Source organism: Cokeromyces recurvatus (assembly GCF_025118155.1).
Source record: "Cokeromyces recurvatus strain NRRL 2243 chromosome Unknown BX663scaffold_3, whole genome shotgun sequence".
In the NCBI taxonomy this organism is placed as follows: domain Eukaryota; kingdom Fungi; phylum Mucoromycota; class Mucoromycetes; order Mucorales; family Mucoraceae; genus Cokeromyces; species Cokeromyces recurvatus.
In genome coordinates, this window is record NW_026251389.1 from 1,014,053 (window position 1) to 1,034,561 (window position 20,509).

The window sequence follows — 20,509 nt, forward strand, 5'->3', positions numbered from 1 at the left end:
AAATCAAAATACACAGTATATTTATTGAAACCATTCACCAGATGGAAAATTTCTTCTTGATTTCATACATTGTCTTTTAAGACGTGCTTCCTCTTCGTAAGATGACATTCTTTTCCTGTTATTTACAGTGATGGGTGTTGTTATTCCTGGTTCAATCTTTACTTCAACAAAATCTTTTTTAGATTGTTGTTCCTCTACAGCTAATTTCGCATGTTTTGAAGCTGACATGTTATTATTATTATTTTCTTTTGTCACTACTACTTCTTCTACAGTAGTTATCTCGTCTTGCACTAATTCACCTTCCTCTAATTCTTCAATAATTATACCTTCCTCTTCCTCATTATTTCTAATCGATTTTACTTGTGGACCTTGCTCAATCAATAGAGGTCCATCTTTTAACTTTTCTTTTGTGACAGGCGTGCCTATTACTTTGATTTGCTGAACACCACCATCAGGAATTAAATAAAGACGAATATGTGAAATAACGATATCATCATGAATATCAAAGGTACTTAAACCACCAGCCAATAATTTGTTATTATCTGGTACTATTAAAGAAACCCAATTAGCAAAAGGGTCATAATGTGGATCAGTATCTTCACTGTAACAGCCTTGGATAAATACATTTTTAGGTGCATTATTTTCAAACCCTGTGGTATCAATTATAATTGAGTTAGGTTTACACGATGTTGCGAGTTGAATGACGACAAAATCATTTCTATGTTTTTCTAAACGAGATCGAGGAGTCAGCCAACCATCTGACCTATTTATATCCATATCCATATATTATATTATATTAGTTAACATAACAAGCTTGATTTATACGTATCTAATTATCATACATTTTGGTTCCATGGTTTAGTAAAATGTTGGATTTATTGGCATAACCTTGATCTGTCCAACGAACAATACGTGCACCTAAATTAGCAGCCGACATATTGTATTCTCTAGACTTATCAGTGAAATCTGGGGTAATATCACCATAGACACGCAAACGACCCTATATTAAAACAATAAGAATCTTTTTGTATTTTGTGTTTTTGTTCACTTACAATACCACCGCCAGGCGCAATGTTTAATCGGATTTTTGAATACAATTTATTACTATTAAATTCAAAAAAATTATGTGAATCAGCATTAATAGGGACTTCGGGTAGTAATGATTGCCACTATAAATTATTATTATTAGTCAAATAGAATAAAATATGTGTACATAAATGTATGCACACTTACAATCGCATCAGAATCTTGGTATCCTTCAATATTAATATAAGATGCACTACTATCAGTAAATCCAGTTGTATCAATATCAAATCCAATAATTTTGCTTTGATTGCATAGTTTAATAGTCACACTATAATAAAACAATACAATTAAAAATGAATAAAATTATGCAGTAATATAATACTACCTTCCAATTAACTCATGTCGTTTGATAAGCCAGCCATCATTTGTATCTTATTATAAATATGTAAATATATATAAAAAGTCTATATATCGATATATAACATTGCTTATAATATACCTTTGTCTTCTGATATTAAGCTTCTATTCACAGCCTCTTGCTTTAATAAATTTATAGCTTTTCCACATGATTCATCTGTTACATCTTCAATTTTAGCGTCTAATAGTTGTGAAGAAACTTCTGTATAACCCTCAAAGCAAGTTTCTTTGAGTGATTTTGCATCGAGACGACGATATGTTTGTGAGCTAAGAATATTTCCCATATTATTTAGTATTAAAAGAAAAAAAAAAAAGTGAAAAGAACGATTAATTTGTTTGCATGTCAAAAATTTTTTTTATTTTTTTTTTTTTTATAGTTTTGCTGAGATTGAAATATGATATCATAATAATCGGCCTTCAGGGAGAATAACAAACATAACAGGTATTCGACAAAGCAATAAGGTAAATAATGTCTATATTTTTTGAAGAGCCAAGTGAAAATATTCAATTCTACTCTAAGCGAAAGATCAACCTTTACATATTTGATGAAAAAAGAGAAGCCCTTAGTTAGACTCACTTTGAATTATTCTATAATACACGCTATTTTTTTTTTAAAAAAAAAGTCTGAATTTTAATAACAATTGTCCTTTTTTTTTTTTAAATAAAATAAAAAAATAGAGTTTTTGACCCCTTCCTTTATATTTACTTTATTTGCTTACAGTTAATCATGTCACTTCGATCAATTATCCGTCCTCTGAATTTATTAAGTAGAAAACAAACATCAAGAATTACTATACTTAAATCACCATATAATACAGCTGGTAAGAATTCATTTCAAGTTTATTAAATCTCTACCCTTGTCATTTATATACCTTTTTGTTTTGGTTTTCAACGCTCAGTTACCTCGAATCAAAATATTACTAGTTCTACAGAAAATGCGATACAGAATGAGAAAGATCCAAAGGCAGATCAAGGTAAAATATTTACACACATAAAATAGATACATACACAAAATACTTAGGATTCCTTTTTTCTTTTTACTAGATGATTCGAAAAAAATAAAAAATGATGACATGCAAGGTTATGCTTATGGAGCTCATCATTGGAACATGGAACGTGCATCAGCTATTACATTAATACCTCTCATAACTACTCAATTTGTTTATGGTGCACATCCCATCGTAGACGGACTAATGGGAGTTGTTTTACCTTATCACGTATATATGGGATTTGATTCTTGTATTACAGATTATATTCCAAGACGTAATTACCCTCGACTTCACCAAGTGGCTAATTGGACTCTGATGGGAACAACAGGTTTAGTAATGTGGGGTTTTTATGAATTTAATACAAATGACATTGGGATAACAGAGTTTTTGCAAAGATTGTTTGCCGCTTAGAACATAAAGTTAATTATTTCGATCTGCTTTCTCAACACATATTTATGCACATTCATACCATTTACTTTAAAAAAAAACAAGTTGTTTAAGGTTCACATAGAATAAATTTAATGTATATACAATAGTCTTTTGTGACGACTTTTGAGACAGAAAAAAAAAACTGGGGTACATGTGTATATAATAAAGAGAAAAGATCAGTTTCTTTTCTCTTCTTCTTTTTTAATATATATCTTAATGTCTCATCATACTTCTTACACTTTAGCTGGATTATGTGCTGCAGGGTATATATTATTAATGTATTTTACATATAAAAGTCATTACTGATTTATACAACAACCAACTATATTATTTTAAGTGGAATTGCAGGTTTTGCTAGAACTCGTTCAATTCCATCTTTAGTTGCAGGACTTGGCGTAGGTATACTTTATGGTACTGCTGGCTACTTGATCCAACAAAATAAAGATTATGGACATGAAACAGCTGTGGCTGCTTCTACTATCTTGGGTGGTGCTATGATTCCTCGTGCTCTAAAGACAAGAAAACCAGTTCCTGTTGCCCTATCTGTCATTTCAATTGCCGCTGGTAGTTATTACGTCAAGAAGATCATTGACTACAGCTAAATTATATAATCTCTATGGCCTAATGGCAATAAATTCTTATATTTTTTTTGTAAGCTGTAATATAATTAATGAGAAATTGCATACTGATGATGATGGTATGATGTACTATTAAGCTTATTAATTTTGTTTCTGAATAGTGACATTGAAATGTTGATGACATAATTACTAATTCATTTCAATATTTTATCAAAACATGTAGTATTCATGACTACTTTTAATATTAAACTAGGTGTTGTATAATAAATTTTATAATGTCGTTCTATCAATGACATTCATGTAAAAAAAAAAAAAGGAATCTTTTGTGTTGAAAAAATGGATAAAAATGTCTTTGTGACCGCATTTGCTTTAATTTTCGTCTTTTTTTTATTATTATTATTGTTATTATTTCTTGATAATGATGAACCAACAAGAAGGTGATTAAATATAAAACAACATTGCAGCAATTTGCTTTCTTCTTTTTGTTTTTTAATCTTTACTGTAGAATCGAACAATAGGAAACGTTCAATTGATGACATTAATACAAAGGAAGGGCCTTTTGATCAGCTCAAGATTGATAATGATCAAATCTTGAAACAAGTTCAACAACGATCTCCTTGTCCGATCTGTAAGAAAACTGTAAAATATTTTTGTTATAAATGTTACCAGATTGTTGGAATGCAGCGATCTGATATACCTCAAGTGGAGTTACCTATTCATTTAGATGTGTGAGTTCAATATTGTGTATATAAACTACATTATAAACTGATGTAATACTAGTATAAAGCATCATAAGGAATTAGATGGTAAATCGACAGCAGTGCATGCAAAAATTATCGCAGATAAAGATGTTGATATCTATACTTGGCCAGATGTGCCACAATTTGAACAGCCTGAAAGAACGTTACTGCTATTTCCCGGACCTGTAAAGTATATAATTTTTTCATGTAACAAACACACAAGTTAAACACATTACATGCTGTTTTATAGGGAGCAAAACAATTAAAAGATATTCCACGAGATTCATTTGATAAAGTTGTAGTGATTGACGGCACATGGATTCAAGCAAGACAAATTGCTAATAACACACCTATTTTAAAAAAGATGCAATGTGTAACGATAGCTCCTCGACAAACACATTTTTGGCGTTTTCAAAACGTGAATGACGAACATTTAGCAACTATTGAAGCCATTTATTATTTTTATCGAGAATTTAGTGAGACGTTTGAGGATTCAAGCTATGATGGACGATATGACAATTTAATGTTTTACTATAAATTTTTTTATCAATTGATACAGACGACATATCGTAAGAATAAGTCTGTTAAGTTTAATCATCGACACCAACAAAAAGACTATATTAAATATGAGTAATAAATAAGGCCATGTATATTATTATATTATAACAAGGAGATAAAGCTTTTAGTTGTTAATCTTTTCATAATTTGTATTTCCTAAATTATTCAAGAAATGAATGTTTTTGTTTAAATCAATACAAGATGCTTTTTTTTTTTTTTTTGTTAAAGGAATCCTCTCTAGCTAAAATAACTCTAATAAAAATTATATACTGTATAATATGATGCTCGTTAGCAGTTTATTTTGTAATAGAATGAATAGCTTGACTGCATCTAGTGTCATAGAATACATTTACATCTTTAAATGTAAAATATGAAAGCATATTAAAGCTATTTCGAAAGTATAATAATATATATAGAAAGTAGATGTATTACTAGAAAGGATAAAAGTATAAAGCCTTATGCATGTTAAAGATGAATCACTTTGCATTGTTTGGTATTAATTTATTTATAGGCTATATACAACAATCCTCTTCACATATACATGACATTGTTTTAAATCGTGCAATACTTTGATAAAAGTAACTGCGCCAAATACATATTACCACTTGTAATATAAATATGATGAAGATTGTATGCTGCCTCAGATTTTAAATCAGTTTCATCATCCATATCTTGTTCCAACTCCTTTTGTTCTTCTTCTGAAACTGGCCACTTGTAAACTTCATCTAATGGCTTCATCAATGATCCTACTAATGGCGCCTTTTTTATGGATGGCATACAAAGTACACGTTCATAATGCTTAGTGGCTAAATGTGTAAGGCCCAACATATGGAAAGCACGTGCTAAATTATACGCGGCTTCCTGCTTGCTTTCTGATAATCTCTCGTATTCTTGTAAAAACATCATACCTTGCATGATCTGTAAATGACGATTATCTGTTCTACGGTTAACAGCTGTATGAAGTAAAGCCAAGCCTAGTGAAAGCCTGTTAACTGGATCTTTACGCGCTAAAGCTAAAGCTCTCATATGAAATAAACTAGCTGCTGTATGGTTTTTTGAGAATGTCATCATATGTCCGATAGCAGTTAAAAGAATAGGATTAACATATGTCACATCTGTAAGACCTAAATTTCGTACTGTACGAGTTGTATCATTTTTGTTGACAGCTGAAGGTACGTATTGAAATGCTCGAAATTCAGGATAATTTGTATTGCTACCATTATCACCTTCATCAATATCATCACTTATGTTATCATCGTTAAGTTCGGCATTAACAACGACTTCCATTCCCATCACTGCGTCATTCAATCTCTGAATTTCGTCCTCAGTTCCCTTACCATCGTTTTGTTCCTTTGTTCGATTTTTAGCAGCTATAGCGTCATTAAGCTGAACCATACGATTCAAGTACTTGATTTGTGAGTAGGCAATTGAACTATTTCCTGTAGGTGAAGACGCATCAACAACAGCTGTATAAATTCTAAACGGGTCATTTTTAAATTGATAAAAATTACATAACCAACGTGCTCCTTCTTGTGCAATATATTCTTTTTTTCCAATTAAACCACAACCTATATACAAAAAGAGTTAATAATTGCTTGTGCGTGATAAAGACTTCTCTGCTTATATATATACCTACCTATTAATGCTAAATAAAGAGCTGTCTTTTTGGGTATATCATGATAAAACACGTTAGCTTCAATTGCCTTTTTTAATAATTCATATGCTTCATCAGCTCGTTTAGTGATGGCTAGCATATAAGCATATTTTATAAAAGTACGATGCCATTTATCAAACGGTATAGTTCTAAAATGAGAGGCAGCCAACATTCTCTCTCGTCTTTCTTCTTCTTCTCGCATCTGTCGTTCTTCTTCATCCTCTTCAATTTTTGGTTGTTGACCATCTTCTGTTTTCACTTTAGGTCGAAGTCGACTGGCCATATTTCTTGCTTCTAAATGAATATCGTCTCCACTAAATGCTCTCTTACCTCTTCTTAATGCATAAAAACCTTGGAATCTAGTAGCCTATATGTTTTATTAGTATATATTATTACAAAAAAAAAAAAAAAAAAAAAAAAAAAAAAAACTTACTCTGAGAGATGGATAAAATGCCGTTGTCGATCTAAAGTCCTCCCATAGTTCCTGAGCATTTCTCATATAATCACGCATCATTGTACGATCCATCTCAATCAACTTTGGCCCTGTACATTCATCCAATTCTTGCAATTTATCAAATAGCGCCTTTGTAGCATATATCTTTTCTTCTTCTTGTTTTTGACGCTCCATTCGTTTGATGCGATAGTATTCATTCTTAGTCAGTTGCATTGGTTTTTCATCAAACAAGGATGCCTTTTTGTTCCTTTTGATAGCTCTATCATGTTCAATTAGCATATCAGCCGTGGAGAGAGCCTTCTTATGTCGGCGTTCTTCACGATTCTTTTTCATAACATATTCAACTAATTCAAGTGCTTTGTCTTCTTTGCCTTGCTCTTCATAGACAGTAGCAAGCGACATCATGACATCTAGATTATTGGGTTGTTCATCAAGGACATTGACGTAAAAGACAACAGCAGTTTCTAAATCACCTATTTCTCTGTAACAATCAGCAGTACGAATTAACAAATCTACTTCAATTTCCTATGTTTAAAGATTAGGACAAATTATTGACATACATAATAAATTTTAATAACAAATAATTACTTCGGATGAATCAATAATCCTTTGAAAGACCATTACTGCAAGATCATAATGTCTTTTATCGTAATAAGCATAAGCAATATCTTGATGTAAATCAGGATAGATTGTTGGAGGATATTGTAGCAAATATTGAAAATGTCTCTAAACGAAAAAAGAAAAAGAACTGCTATAAATACTTTTATTTCACACACACACACACACACACACACACACTCACACTCACACTCACACTCACACTCACATATATATATATATATATATATATATGTATATTAAAACTACTTTACAGTTGCCAATCTCACTTGGTTTAGATATAATCGACAAATACCCATTCTTACACGAAGTTCAATTGGGAAATCTGTTCTTGGTATATCTCCTTCTTCTGAAAGATACTCATCGTCATCATCTATTCGATCGGCCCACCAAGTCTCATTTTGTCTCTTTTGAATATGTCTCAAACCAGTCTTGATTGTATCTAAAGATCTTCTGTAGTCATTTAAAATCAAGTAAAGCTCACTTAACATGTTAATCTCTGAATATCCTAAACGATCCTGAAACTCATCTTCTTCTTCTTCTTCTTCTTCTTCTTCGCTATCGTTACCATTACCATATTTATCGTTTTTACTGTGATGAACAATAGCGTCTTCATAGAGTTGAATGGCTTCTTTAGTTCTACCTTGTTGTCGATAGAGTTGTGCAAGTTCATTAATGACCTTAAAATGATGTGGCATTTGTTCCAGAATGGCTAAAAAGCCATCAATAGCTAATTGATTCTTGTCAAGCTGTTTAAATAGAAAAGAACGGTCCCAAAGAGCATCAACATCTGTGGGATCTAATGTAAGTACTTTTGTAAGACAATAAATAGCTTGTTTTGGAACATCATTTTCACTATATACGAATACATATATGTATTTATATAGATGATATGTACATAAATTTGTGTTCTACTTTGTCATTGAAAATTGAAATATATCGACTTACATTGATTTCAGGGCTAATTCTTTCCATAATTTAATATCATTACATAAATGAGCAGCAACCATACGAAACTTGATAGACTTTTCATTATTTCCTAATTCTTCATGAACTAAACCCAATGTGTTCCAAGCTGGATGTGCATTTGGATGTTCTGTAATAATCTCTTGAAGTAAACTAATGGCTTGACCATAATCACGAGCAATATAAAGAGAATTGGCTTGACCAAAACGTTGTTTTCCTTCTTCAGAAAACTTGAATTCGCCTGCCTGCATGCGTTTTCTAAGTGATCCTCTAATTTTTTTAGCACCAATGCCGGTTGTTAATGCTAAATTATTGTCAAATTCTTCCATGTCTCGTTCGAGTTCTTCAATGCCACCTGTTCTAAATCTTTCACGTTGTTCAACGATAGTTTGTAATTGTACACTAGAAAAAAAAAAGAAGAGAGAGGGAGAGAGAGAAAGAAAGAAAGAAAAAGAAAAGATTTTAGGGGAATTGTATAGATGTGTATATTGGTTTCTTTTACTTGATTTCATCATCCATTTCTTCATCATCAGAACGAACATGCGGTGTTTCGTCAAGCCAATCATCTAGAGAATCGTGATCATCATCTTCTTCAGCCATCATATCGTCAAAGGCTCGTAATTCAGCTATTTCTAACATTTCTGCTTCAGTAGGTGGTCTATTAAAATCGTCTAGTGCTGCATCATATTCCTCCTCTTCTTCTTGTTTAACTATCAGTTTTTCTTTCCCTTTTTCTGACATTTTTGATTTACAGAAAAAAATAATAAATAATAAAGTGAATAAAAAAAAAAAAGTTTTGACTATTTTTTTTTCTTTTTCGCTTTAGAATAAGTCACAAAATTGTCCAACTCAGGAGTAGATGCAAAAAATGCATAATTTATTACGTAAAAAAAAATAAAAAATAATAAAAAATTTAAAAAAAAAAAAGCATAATATTATGAGTCAATCCATGACAAAGTCAATACACAAATTTAGGCTAATAACCTTGAAGGCACAAGGAATACATTATTATTTATAGTAATAATTTTTTATTATTTGAAAACTTCGGTGGTAAGCAAAATACTAAAGAGCAGAGTAGAATTGAGACAGGGCATTACACTATTAACAGCGATACATCAAACATGCAGATTTTAGAGACTGTGGAGATATAAGCCCTAAAAACGTTTAATCTATATATTAATTAGATATTATATGGAAGCATATGAAACGATCGTTAAGTAGCGGACTACAATCCAGTCATTATAAATGAGTAGAAGAAATACACTACTTGTCTAGTGCTGACACTCATGGAATTGTTGTCAAAACCAATCGTATACGCGCTCATTCTGGTACTTCTGCTTAGGAAAAAATCAAGATTTTATTTTCAAAAATCATGACATAATAAAATGACTGATTAACGATCACAAATATGCACTGGGTGCGAGGATATAAAACTTGTTAAACTACACATCCTCTATTTCAAGTGCGCGAATGTAACTTTATCATGATCAAGTTTAAGAAGCAGTTAGTTGGGATTTCTACAATTTTAACTCTTTTTTTTTTTTACTGAAGTAGTAAAAAAGATATACATATATATTGTCGTTGTCGTTGTCGTTGTCGTTGTCGTTATCGAGGAGGAAGAGCATGAGATGAATTATCTACTTCCTTTGACATGGCTGTGACAGTTTCTTTATATCAATGCTACTGACTTTACATTCACCTTTTTTTTTTTTGAATCAGTAATACAGCATCTTTTTTATTCCTAGTAAGGCAATATTCTATGCCTGATAAGACAACACTTTGTTTCTTAAAACAACTATACTTAATTTCTGATTGGACTAGATGGTATTATTGATTGGAAAGTCTGTTACACGGTGTCATTATGTTCTTCTCTATTTATGGCAATCAAACAGATATAAAAGTACTATTTAAAAAGAGGAAAGAAAAGTAAGTCTGTTGCAGTATTAAGTTCTACGAAAAAAAAATAGATATGTTTGTAAGACTATAAATATTAAATATACGTGCTCACGATACCTCTGATAAATGCTTTCTTTTTTAAGGCCATAAAATCACTCTAATTGACATATTTCTGCAAAATATTTGACATATTTTTTTTTTATTCGTTATTATTGTAAATAAACCATGTACTTCTTTACTAAATAGACCTTTTCTTTGTTAAAAGCTTTGAGTGTTCCTTATGACTTATATTCACTATTATTTAGAGATGTTTAACCTAGAATTTCACTTTTTAATAAGCCAATCATTATATAAACATATATATTGAAGGCGCTAGTTTCTTTTTTCTTTCTTTCTCTTGTATAAAGAATATAAAAATAATCATTTACTTTACACTAATAAAGTATTTCGTCACTCATTATAACAAAATATAGCAGCTTAGCATGTTTAATTAATCAAAATTCATATGTAGCAAGTATTATGTGAAACCTACTTTGTATATTAATTATTAAATTTTTTTGGACCTTTTTTCTTTTTTTCTTTTTCTTCTTGGTTTATAAATAATATAAATGAGTGAACGAGAACTTTTACTACCTCACCATGAGGGGAGATTAACTTTTAAATCGTCTTTGAAACATACATTAACATCTTCTAAATTCAATTGGCTGCTTGTCTTTGTTCCTATTGCTTTAATATTATCAGGATCTTCTTCAAGTGTAGTTTTTTCCTTGAATTTCATTGCCATCATGCCACTTGCTCGACTTCTTGGTTTCGGTAAAGTAGCATCAGTATACATATATTATATAACATTCTATTAAAACGTCCTTTTTTTTAAAAATATATATATATATAGCTACTGAGGAAATTGCACTTCGCTCAGGTTCCGTCATTGGTTCTGTAAAGTGAATATAAAGATATTTATACATACAGTCACATGTAACTTATATTATTTATGATTCATGTAGCTCTTGAATGCTACTTTTGGTAATGCAGTTGAACTAATCCTTGGCATGATTGCTCTAAAAGAAGGCTTAGTACGTGTAGTTCAAGGTAACTTTTTTATATATATTTATATATGTGTGTATATGCATGTGTAGATTCGTTCAAATTATTCACTTTATATATGCATAAGCTTCTATTTTGGGTTCTATTTTATCCAATATATTACTTGTTCTTGGTTGCTGTTTCTTAGCAGGCGGTATCGGTAGATCAGAACAAACATTTAATGCGACAGGTAAGCTGGAATTGTAAAAAAAAAAAAAAAAAAAAAAAAAAAAAAAAAAAAAAGATATTTATTAAGAAAGATATTGACTACTTATTTTAGCTGCACAAACATCTACTTCTTTATTGGGCTTGACTGCTCTTTCCTTATTAATTCCTGCCGCCTTTAGTGCAACGGCTGGAACAGAAATAAATGAAGTGAATAAGGGTATCATTAATTTAAGTCATGGTACTGCTATTATTCTCTTAATTATCTATTTCTTATATTTGGTGTTTCAATTAAAGACCCATTCTGAATTGGTAAGTTGCGAAAAGGGAAAAAAAGCTAATCTTTTGTATAAAAGATACTAATAATGTGTATATAAAGTTTGAAGATGAAGCAGATGAAGAAGAATATCCTCATACAACTCTTTCTTTTGCTATTATTGCGTAAAAGTGTATATTAAATGACAAAAAGATAAAAGTAATATTAACATTTTTTTTTGGTTTGCGTTTTAGTTTGTTAGTGATTGCTGGTTTTATTGCTGCACATGCTGAACTCCTTGTTGGAGCGTAAGTGAATAGTACAAAAAATGACCGTGAATAATGGCTAATAATAATTTAAATAGTATTGAAGGTGTTGTTGAAGTCTGGGGATTAAATGAAACATTTGTTGGTCTTATTATTTTACCTATCGTTGGCAAGTAAAGTATTTTTTTTTCTTTTTTACATGGATTCTATATGAACATTATTGTATATATACTTATTCATTCTTTATAGTGCTGCAGAACATGTTAGTTCAATTACATTCGCTATGAAAAACAAAATGAACTTATGTATTGGTATTGCAGTATCATCCTCTTTACAGATTGGTCTTTTGGTATCTCCTATATTAGTCTTGACAGGTTGGCTTATTGATGTTCCTATGACCTTCTTTTTTGAAATCTTTGAAACAGTCGTTTTGTTTTCAAGCGTACTTGTCGTGAATTATTTAATTGGTGATGGTAAATCAAATTGGCTTGAAGGGGCTTTATTGTTAGCATGTTATGCAATTGTAGCCTTAGCTTTTTATTATCATCCAACTGTTTAAAAAAATAATAATAATAATAATATATACATGTATGATGTGCACAGGCTTATGATGTAACTACAAGAAGCGGCAAATAAATCTTTTTTTTTTTCAAATGGCTGATTTTCAAATCTTAAAAGCGAGTGGCGTTTTTTTTTTTATTGAAGCCCCCCCCCTTTTTTTTTATTAAAAAAAAATCGCCCATTGGCATTGGAACCACTGTACATAAATCATGTAACGATTTCCTTTTATATATTAACGAAACATGCTGTCCTATTGCTTTTATGTCTTATTCTTAGTCATACAATTTTAAACTATATCAGTGATGGTAGCACGAAGCTTTACAACAATGGGTTTCTTTATCCCCGACTAAATATAAAATTTATGTGAATATAGCATTTTATGATAGGATTCAACTTTGTAACACTCCAGTTATTCCTTTTTTTTTCTCGTAAGGATAATATGTTCGTAGATTCTGAAATTTATATTCCATAATCATTAACAATTACAATCTTAGCCTATTACCCTTTACTGGAGCTAACGAAATCTCGCTAGACTAAAGATGATTACACACTGCTGCCAACTTAAAATAGTATATCACAACTTACTATTGTTAGACGGTGAAGATATGACTGATGATTTATAATGACAATCATGAGACACAGAGTAACATAACAAATATATAAATGAAGACACTTCATCATCGTCAATAAACGAGAGGGAGAGAAGTACATCATGCACTATAAAACATTATATCTTTATTTGGTAATTTGTCTGAGTATCCAAAATGTTCGTTACTTGGTGTTAAACGTAAATTTTTATGACATCTGTTACATTTTCTTACTGTTATACTAACAACAGAAATTGAGCTACGTCTGTAAAAAGAACATAAGCATATAAAAAAAAAAGGGATAAAGCAGATGATGAATACTTTTGATAACATTATCCAGATACATATTTAGATGTGTGTAAAAGAAAAAGGGTTTTTTTTTTCTTCTTTCTTCTTTATAAAAAAAAAATCCTCTTTTTTTATGCTAAAGTTCGCTTATCATATAATAGTTCGTATATAATGTATTGAGCTCAAAAGTTAAGTTTAGCTAAAATTTATACTTGCTAATACACTTTATAAATTTTTTATGATTCGTTATTAAAGACTAAAACCTTCAAGAGACTGTCAAGTAATAACGAACATTTTGGATACTCAGACAAATTACCAAATAAAGATATAATGTTTTATAGTGCATGATGTACTTCTCTCCCTCTCGTTTATTGACGATGATGAAGTGTCTTCATTTATATATTTGTTATGTTACTCTGTGTCTCATGATTGTCGTTATAAATCATCAGTCATATCTTCACCGTCTAACAATAGTAAGTTGTGATATACTATTTTAAGTTGGCAGCAGTGTGTAATCATCTTTAGTCTAGCGAGATTTCATTAGCTCCAGTAAAGGGTAGAAGTTTAAAGTTTCTAATAATGCTACTTCGGATATCTTAAAGTACGACTCAACAAATTCGGTAAATGCAACTTCAAATGTCTAAAAATGCAACCAATGAAGTTCTAAAATTGTAACTTTTGTAGTGCAACTTAAGATCTACTATAAAATAAGAATAATAATAGTGCATGTGTAATGCTTGTGCACATACTACGGAATGAATTATTTTATATACAATTAAATAATTTTATCCTTTTTTTTTCTCTCTCTTTCTCTTTCCTTTTCTCTTTCTTTTTCTTTCTTTCTTTCCTTTCCTTTTCTTTTCTTTTCTTTTTTTTTTTCAATTACTAAAAACAACAATGATTTATAATAATAAAAATGCAGAAGAAGTTGAAGCAGGATCTATTTTGGTTTCTTTAGCAAATCAAAATCGAGTAAACAACAATTATACAAGTAGATCAATGTCTATCTCAAATTTACTGGGTAAAATGATATCATTTATTTTTAACTTTGTATTTATATGTTTGAAAAAAATTAGAAGACTGTGATATCGAATCAAAAAATTATCATGTATGTATTTATATATTTGGATAGTTTACATAAGAATATTGATATTATACATTTTCCCTTTTTTTTTTAATTTTTATTTTTATGATGTCAGTATTCTACAAAATCATCACAAGATCATGTAGATTGTAATATGTTATTATTTCAATGAATAGTTACATGTAGTATAAATAACGCTTTTCTTTATGCGGTAAAATATATGTATATATAATAGATCATAGGAATATTAAACCATCATCTGAGAACCATTCGACATATTTGACGCCATTCCAAAAATTGGACAATAATAAGACGTCCATCGTGGTATTAAATTATTATATATTGTTATAAATTATATCTTAATTTCTGTAAACATTTTGTAAGGTATCTAAACCTCCATTAAGATCAGACTATACAGCAACAAAAACTGCATTTATCAAGCAATCACACTATGTTAGTATGGTATACATAATAACAATAACAAAAATACAATACATATCTCATATATATATATATAGAAGCAACATCCTAAAATAAGACGAAATGCACTTCAAGCCTATATCAGTTACATGACTTATACAGATCTTACTCAAAGACAGAAAAAGACAATGGTAATAAATATATAGATATGTATATATATATATATATATACGTACACATATAATGTTAAATATCTTAATGTTCATATAAACTAAACTAAAATAAAAAAAATAGCTACAAAATATACACCAACAAATGAGCCATCATCCTACCTCTTCTCATAATAGATTAATGAGTCCTGAAGAAAGCACGAATACAACGAAATTTTCAGAAACCTTAATTGTTGAGCAACCACTGACTGCCTTCTTGCATCATCAGCCTTTATCATCACTTTATCAAGCAAAATAATATGCTATTCTAAATTATTATACTACAGAATAAAATAAAATAAAATAATTTACATATAACAAATATTGTTATGGAAAACAACATAATAGGTATCTGCGTATACATTTACTTAAACGCGTACATGCATTATGTAGTTTTTCTTTTTTTTTCGTATAAAAAAAAAAGATCATAGTTTATACAGTATACAAACATGCATAAAAAAAGAAGATAAAGAAGCATTTAATAGTCTCAAGTTATGAAGGAGTAGGAGTGAGGAAGATAAGGGAACAATGACGTAGAAGGGAGTGTTAATGAGGAGGCTTTTCCCTTTCATATAATTTGAATAAAAAGATATAAATACATATATTCGTCTATTTTTTTTATATAAAAATAGATAATAATATATGCATATCTTATGGGATGAAGAAGATATTGTAGTAACTAATCAATAGTAGTATAATACTCGCTTTTTTTTTTCCCTCTTTTTCAATCATGAAGAATTTACATTTAATTCTGTTTCAGTTAAACCCTGTTATTATCAACTTTTATTTTTATTTTTATCTTTGCTTAATAATTCTATAGTAAATTAAAATTCAGCATATGTCTTACTTTATCTTGAAAAAAAAAAAAAAAAAAAAATTAAAAGAACAATAATATAAATCTATCTTTTTTCATATATTTATATACATTTATAAATATTTTTTATTATTATTATTATCCTCTTATTAAACATGGTTTCTAATAAACAAGTCATCTTTACCAAGGTTCCTAAAACCTTCCCCGTTGCTGATGAGCATATGAAAATTCGAGAATCAACAATTGATTTGGACGCAGAGCTTCCTAAGGGTAACTTTATTCTTAAAACTCTTGAAATTTCTGTTGATCCATATATGAGAGGACGTATGCGTGATGCGTCTATTAAATCTTATGCTCCTGCTTTCCCTATGGATAAGCCTATGACGGGTGATACTATGTCAGTTGTTGTAAAGTCTAATAATCCCGATTACAAGGTAGGTGATCTTGTCTATGGTCGTACCGGTCTTGGTCTCTTTGAAGAATACGTCCAAGTTACTGCTGAATATGCCAAGATGGCATACGTAGTTCGTAATGATGCTAAATCAAATGGTTTACCTCTTAGTCATTATGTGGGTGTCCTTGCTATGCCTGGTTTGACAGCTTATTATGGTCTTCACGAAATCGGTAAACCCAAGAAAGGTGACACGCTCTATGTCTCTGCTGCCTCTGGTGCTGTTGGTCAATTAGTAGGTCAGTTTGGTAAAGCCGCGGGTTGTTACGTTGTTGGTTCCGCTGGTAGTGACGATAAAGTCGAATACTTGAAATCAATTGGTTTTGATGATGCCTTCAACTATAAAAGTGGGGATATTGAAGAACTCTTGAGGAAGCATTGCCCTAAGGGTATTGATATTTACTTTGAAGGTGTCGGGGGTAAAATGTTGGATGCTGTCTTGGCTGTCGCTAATAACTTTGCTCGTATTATCGCCTGTGGTATGATCTCTCAATATAACCGTGAAAAGCCTGAACCAATTTATAACATCATAAACATTATTACCAAGAGAATCAAGTTTGATGGCTTTGTCATTATGGATCATATGGACTATGAACAAAAATTCTTAGAGGAAGTCACACCTATGTTGGTGAGTGGTAAAGTAAAGTATCGTGAAGATATCTCTCAAGGCATCGATAAGGTTCCTGAAGCCTTGGTTGGTGTTCTTCGTGGTGAAAACTTTGGTAAGAAGATTGTCCACATTGCTGACTTGTAAATATTATGTACAAAGATATATGTATATTTGTTTTTTTTTTAATAAAAAAAAAACCAACAACACAAGTATTATAATTTATATCTTTGTAGTTGTAAAAAGTACATTTGACGCGTATTACTTGTAAAATATTTATTCATTTCTTTCTTTTTTTTTTTTTTTTCTTAAAAAAAATGATAAGAAACTGCAAAGTTATATTAACTCTATTCCTCTAGCTAAGAATATGTTCTATTATAAAATAAAATAGAATGACATTAACTATGATATATTTCATTTGATAACACTACTGATATGTATATATTAATTGAAACTTACAAGCTCGTTGTCAATTAAACTTTTCTCAACGATAAAATTTATTTCCTGAAAGTCTTTAAAATTAAACATAACTGAAGAGATATTTTTTTTTATATACATATTAACTTATAAGTCACACATGCGCGGAGAGATGTAAGTTGAATATAAAGTGTTGAAAGATATACATACAAAAAAAAAGAAAGAATCATGTTAAACTAAAGTAGTAAAGTAAAGGGAATAGTCATATTGATACTCGATAGAATTACTGGTTAAAAGGATATAATTTTTGGGAGAAATCGTTGCAATATTAAAAGGAATGCGGCGAAGGAGGGAAATATTATATATATAATTGGGTGGTGGAAACAAAAAAATAAATAAATAAATGAAACATGTCAAACGAACCGAAAGTGAAAATAAGACTAAAGCGTATATAAGGATTGTAAGATATCATCGATCATAACAGTATATGTAGGGTAAAGATAGTTGAAGTACCATCAGTCATACGTGCTGCTTGATGGGGGCAGTAGGCTAAGACGTGGTTAAACAAGTCGTTCCGAGTATTGCATAAGCGGGTAAAATGAACTAGTTACAGTGCCCATTTTACACAGTTAGGAAGCAAAAAGCAGGGGTTTTTTTTTCTTCAAAGAGCACGATACCACAGGGAACAGAGACTTGTAGCAATATCAGAATCAACCAAAAGGGCTTAAATTTAATTGTTTCAGGTATTTTTTTATTTCAATCAATCATATCATTTATTTTCTTACTTACCAATCACAGCTAAAAATTTGAACATTCAGGGCATTATGATATAGTCATACTATCTCTAATTATTTTATAGTACTCCCATCTAAAGGCTAGTAGTTTCTTATAATTTTAAATTTTATTCAAGCCATTTATATCGTGAAAGAAATAATTATACACAAACTATAGTTCAAATATACTCATAAAAATATATATGCTGAAGTAATATGAATGCTGTTTAAAAAAATAAACCTTTGTAATATCATATCTAATAAACAGTCACATAGCTATACTATTAATAAGTGTGAAGAAAAATAACAAATGAACTTTTCACACACACAGTAACTTAATTCATCAAACAATGGCATCCTTAACGCTTGTTGGCGCACCATTCTCTACTTTTACACGTACATTTAGAATGGCACTTCATTGTCTTGAAGTCCCTTATACATTAGAAACAACTACGCCCTACACTGATTTGGCTTACAAATATCATCCTTTTGGTCGTATTCCCTCTCTTTTACACAATGAACAAACCTTGTTTGAATCAGCTACTATTCGAGCTTACATTGACCATGAATTTAACAATTCACTTACTCCTACTGATTTTTCTAAACGTCTCCAAATGGAAACTATAATTAGTTGTTTATGCGACTATGTCTTTCATCATGTTGTCTTTGGCATTGCTAAACCACGTCACTTTTATGAACAACAAGGATTGAAAGAAACCGAGATTACTGCTCGATTCGCAAAGGGCCCACTTGAGAAAGCGGGAAAGATTATGGAGGCCTTAGAGAGTATCATTGTGAAAGACAGTGAATTCTTATGTGGTGAGCAGCTAACCTGGGCAGATTATTATGTCTTTCCAGTTCTGGCTGATTTATTTTGTCTACCTGAGTGTGACTTTTTCAAGGAAAAGGCACCAGGCTTATTTACATGGTATGAAGGATTTAAAAAACGCGAAGAAGCTGTAATTACATATAAAGATACTGTAGCTGATATGAGAAATAATGATAATAATAATAATAATGATAGTAATGCAAAATTTTAAAATAAACGTTTTTTTTAAAGTATAATAATAAAGTGGAAATACTTGAGAAAAAAAAGAAAGCAATAATTGATGAAAATCCCGCCAATAGGTAAAAAAAAAAAAAAAGAGTTCCGGACCGGACCCACCAGTTAATCCAAACTTCACAGTTTAATGAAGTAAGAATAGTGTGCAAGTTGTTATAACCTTCCTTTCTCAACATATCACAGGTAAATAAACCATCCATCCAACTTGCCTAAGCAAATGTCATTAACATAATTGTCTTACAATTTAGTATGCCACCAAAGTTTGATCCCACTGAAGTTAAGATTATCTACCTTCGTGCCACTGGGTAAGCAAACTATTCATGATAGATTCGAAATGAGAGTGACAGATGGGGGAAATGAATATTAAAAAAATGAACAAGCGATCTAAAAAAAAAAAGATGGGAAATGGGAGATATAGGGAAAAAAAATAAAGGACAGAGATATATAGACAGCAAATATAGACTAGAGAAATTCTTTTTTTACAAAAAAAGAAAGTTACATTAGAGGAATCGATTAGCTAACATGTCTCTTTTTTTTTCTTGAAATTCTTTAGTGGTGAAGTTGGTGCTTCCAGTGCTCTTGCTCCCAAGATCGGTCCTCTTGGTTTGTCTCCTAAGAAGGTCGGTGAAGATATTGCTAAGGGTACCAAGGACTGGAAGGGTCTTCGTGTCACTGTTCAATTGACCATTCAAAACCGTCAAGCCCAAGTTTCCGTTGTCCCCTCTGCTTCCTCTTTGGTCATCAAGGCTCTTAAGGAACCCGTTCGTGACCGTAAGAAGGAAAAGAACATTAAGCACAGCGGTAACATTTCTTTGGATGATGTTATTGAAATTGCCCGTACCATGCGTTTCAAGTCTTATGCCCGTGAATTGAAGGGTACTGTTAAGGAAATTCTCGGTACTGCTTTCTCTGTTGGTTGTACTGTTGATGGTCAAAGCCCCAAGGATCTCTGTGATGCTATTGATGCCGGTGAAGTTGAAATTCCTGTAAGTTATTTTTTTTTAATAGAGTGAAGGAAGGATTTTATATTAATTTTATTTATTTTATGTATAGGAAAAATAAATTTATTTCAGCTAGGAAAAATTCAATAAAGTAAATAACATTAATGACTTTTTTTTTCTTCTTCAAAATGAGATCGAC

At 30.6% G+C, this 20,509-nt stretch overlaps 10 protein-coding genes across 10 annotated transcripts; 8 read left to right on the plus strand and 2 right to left on the minus strand.

The window, feature by feature from the left end:
* Positions 1-21: 21 nt before the first annotated feature.
* BX663DRAFT_427365 (galactose-binding domain-like protein) lies at positions 22-1,356 on the minus strand (the record flags this gene model as incomplete). The annotated part of the gene is made up of 4 exons (XM_051522613.1): positions 22-718; positions 843-1,000; positions 1,053-1,169; positions 1,234-1,356. Coding segments are annotated over 4 exons (1,095 nt in total), but the record flags the coding sequence as incomplete, so codon positions are not given.
* Positions 1,357-2,049: 693 nt separating this feature from the next.
* Positions 2,050-3,004, plus strand: BX663DRAFT_497197 (CybS-domain-containing protein). Its single transcript, XM_051525881.1, has 3 exons — positions 2,050-2,239; positions 2,316-2,369; positions 2,452-3,004. The coding sequence occupies exon 3, from the start codon at positions 2,517-2,519 to the stop codon at positions 2,841-2,843; it is 327 nt and encodes a 108-aa protein (XP_051386637.1). The 5' UTR covers positions 2,050-2,239; positions 2,316-2,369; positions 2,452-2,516; the 3' UTR covers positions 2,844-3,004.
* A 38-nt stretch (positions 3,005-3,042) lies between these two features.
* On the plus strand, positions 3,043-3,713 carry BX663DRAFT_497199 (transmembrane proteins 14C-domain-containing protein). Its single transcript, XM_051525882.1, has 3 exons — positions 3,043-3,124; positions 3,199-3,512; positions 3,601-3,713. The coding sequence occupies exons 1-2, from the start codon at positions 3,078-3,080 to the stop codon at positions 3,461-3,463; spliced, it is 312 nt and encodes a 103-aa protein (XP_051386638.1). The 5' UTR covers positions 3,043-3,077; the 3' UTR covers positions 3,464-3,512; positions 3,601-3,713.
* Positions 3,714-3,802: 89 nt separating this feature from the next.
* Positions 3,803-4,930, plus strand: BX663DRAFT_497202 (DTW domain-containing protein). The gene is made up of 4 exons (XM_051525883.1): positions 3,803-3,876; positions 3,945-4,167; positions 4,220-4,364; positions 4,430-4,930. Exons 1-4 carry the CDS (start codon positions 3,858-3,860, stop codon positions 4,811-4,813), a joined length of 771 nt encoding a protein of 256 aa, XP_051386639.1. The 5' UTR covers positions 3,803-3,857; the 3' UTR covers positions 4,814-4,930.
* Positions 4,931-5,021: 91 nt separating this feature from the next.
* Positions 5,022-9,191, minus strand: BX663DRAFT_497205 (uncharacterized protein). Its single transcript, XM_051525884.1, has 7 exons — positions 8,932-9,191; positions 8,412-8,831; positions 7,718-8,318; positions 7,434-7,571; positions 6,825-7,370; positions 6,374-6,758; positions 5,022-6,305 (listed from the first exon to the last, which is right to left on the minus strand). The coding sequence occupies exons 1-7, from the start codon at positions 9,168-9,170 to the stop codon at positions 5,290-5,292; spliced, it is 3,345 nt and encodes a 1,114-aa protein (XP_051386640.1). The 5' UTR covers positions 9,171-9,191; the 3' UTR covers positions 5,022-5,289.
* A 1,722-nt stretch (positions 9,192-10,913) lies between these two features.
* Positions 10,914-12,725, plus strand: BX663DRAFT_497209 (calcium/proton exchanger). The gene is made up of 9 exons (XM_051525885.1): positions 10,914-11,138; positions 11,218-11,261; positions 11,330-11,414; positions 11,497-11,598; positions 11,689-11,885; positions 11,953-12,014; positions 12,084-12,137; positions 12,194-12,268; positions 12,345-12,725. Exons 1-9 carry the CDS (start codon positions 10,934-10,936, stop codon positions 12,652-12,654), a joined length of 1,134 nt encoding a protein of 377 aa, XP_051386641.1. The 5' UTR covers positions 10,914-10,933; the 3' UTR covers positions 12,655-12,725.
* A 1,613-nt stretch (positions 12,726-14,338) lies between these two features.
* Positions 14,339-15,566, plus strand: BX663DRAFT_497225 (uncharacterized protein). The gene is made up of 7 exons (XM_051525886.1): positions 14,339-14,552; positions 14,608-14,639; positions 14,731-14,764; positions 14,851-14,939; positions 15,000-15,068; positions 15,134-15,226; positions 15,330-15,566. Exons 1-7 carry the CDS (start codon positions 14,429-14,431, stop codon positions 15,501-15,503), a joined length of 615 nt encoding a protein of 204 aa, XP_051386642.1. The 5' UTR covers positions 14,339-14,428; the 3' UTR covers positions 15,504-15,566.
* A 608-nt stretch (positions 15,567-16,174) lies between these two features.
* On the plus strand, positions 16,175-17,389 carry BX663DRAFT_497227 (uncharacterized protein). Its single transcript, XM_051525887.1, has one exon. The coding sequence runs from the start codon at positions 16,214-16,216 to the stop codon at positions 17,261-17,263; it is 1,050 nt and encodes a 349-aa protein (XP_051386643.1). The 5' UTR covers positions 16,175-16,213; the 3' UTR covers positions 17,264-17,389.
* A 1,244-nt stretch (positions 17,390-18,633) lies between these two features.
* BX663DRAFT_497229 (uncharacterized protein) lies at positions 18,634-19,372 on the plus strand. The gene has a single exon (XM_051525888.1). It carries the CDS (start codon positions 18,657-18,659, stop codon positions 19,344-19,346), a length of 690 nt encoding a protein of 229 aa, XP_051386644.1. The 5' UTR covers positions 18,634-18,656; the 3' UTR covers positions 19,347-19,372.
* Positions 19,373-19,543: 171 nt separating this feature from the next.
* On the plus strand, positions 19,544-20,438 carry BX663DRAFT_558286 (60S ribosomal protein L12). The gene is made up of 4 exons (XM_051531803.1): positions 19,544-19,552; positions 19,618-19,674; positions 19,923-20,355; positions 20,423-20,438. Exons 2-4 carry the CDS (start codon positions 19,619-19,621, stop codon positions 20,429-20,431), a joined length of 498 nt encoding a protein of 165 aa, XP_051386645.1. The 5' UTR covers positions 19,544-19,552; position 19,618; the 3' UTR covers positions 20,432-20,438.
* The last annotated feature ends 71 nt before the right edge of the window (positions 20,439-20,509 follow it).

Coding starts and splice junctions, on each gene's coding strand:
- BX663DRAFT_497197 (XM_051525881.1), top strand. CDS start 2,517: ATGCAAGGTTATGCTTATGGAGCTCATCATTGGAACATGGAACGTGCA.
- BX663DRAFT_497229 (XM_051525888.1), top strand. CDS start 18,657: ATGGCATCCTTAACGCTTGTTGGCGCACCATTCTCTACTTTTACACGT.
- BX663DRAFT_497199 (XM_051525882.1), top strand. CDS start 3,078: ATGTCTCATCATACTTCTTACACTTTAGCTGGATTATGTGCTGCAGG. Junction 3,125..3,198: donor GCTGGATTATGTGCTGCAGG/GTATATATTATT, acceptor TATTATTTTAAG/TGGAATTGCAGGTTTTGCTA.
- BX663DRAFT_497202 (XM_051525883.1), top strand. Junction 4,168..4,219: donor TTACCTATTCATTTAGATGT/GTGAGTTCAATA, acceptor ATGTAATACTAG/TATAAAGCATCATAAGGAAT. Junction 4,365..4,429: donor TACTGCTATTTCCCGGACCT/GTAAAGTATATA, acceptor GCTGTTTTATAG/GGAGCAAAACAATTAAAAGA.
- BX663DRAFT_497225 (XM_051525886.1), top strand. CDS start 14,429: ATGATTTATAATAATAAAAATGCAGAAGAAGTTGAAGCAGGATCTATT. Junction 14,640..14,730: donor TCGAATCAAAAAATTATCAT/GTATGTATTTAT, acceptor TTATGATGTCAG/TATTCTACAAAATCATCACA. Junction 15,227..15,329: donor AAAGACAGAAAAAGACAATG/GTAATAAATATA, acceptor TAAAAAAAATAG/CTACAAAATATACACCAACA.
- BX663DRAFT_558286 (XM_051531803.1), top strand. CDS start 19,619: ATGCCACCAAAGTTTGATCCCACTGAAGTTAAGATTATCTACCTTCGT. Junction 19,675..19,922: donor ATCTACCTTCGTGCCACTGG/GTAAGCAAACTA, acceptor GAAATTCTTTAG/TGGTGAAGTTGGTGCTTCCA.
- BX663DRAFT_497209 (XM_051525885.1), top strand. CDS start 10,934: ATGAGTGAACGAGAACTTTTACTACCTCACCATGAGGGGAGATTAACT. Junction 12,015..12,083: donor CTTTCTTTTGCTATTATTGC/GTAAAAGTGTAT, acceptor TTTGCGTTTTAG/TTTGTTAGTGATTGCTGGTT. Junction 12,269..12,344: donor ATTTTACCTATCGTTGGCAA/GTAAAGTATTTT, acceptor CATTCTTTATAG/TGCTGCAGAACATGTTAGTT.
- BX663DRAFT_497227 (XM_051525887.1), top strand. CDS start 16,214: ATGGTTTCTAATAAACAAGTCATCTTTACCAAGGTTCCTAAAACCTTC.
- BX663DRAFT_497205 (XM_051525884.1), bottom strand. CDS start 9,170: ATGTCAGAAAAAGGGAAAGAAAAACTGATAGTTAAACAAGAAGAAGAG. Junction 8,832..8,931: donor GAAATGGATGATGAAATCAA/GTAAAAGAAACC, acceptor TTTTTTTTCTAG/TGTACAATTACAAACTATCG. Junction 7,371..7,433: donor GGATTATTGATTCATCCGAA/GTAATTATTTGT, acceptor CTTTAAACATAG/GAAATTGAAGTAGATTTGTT.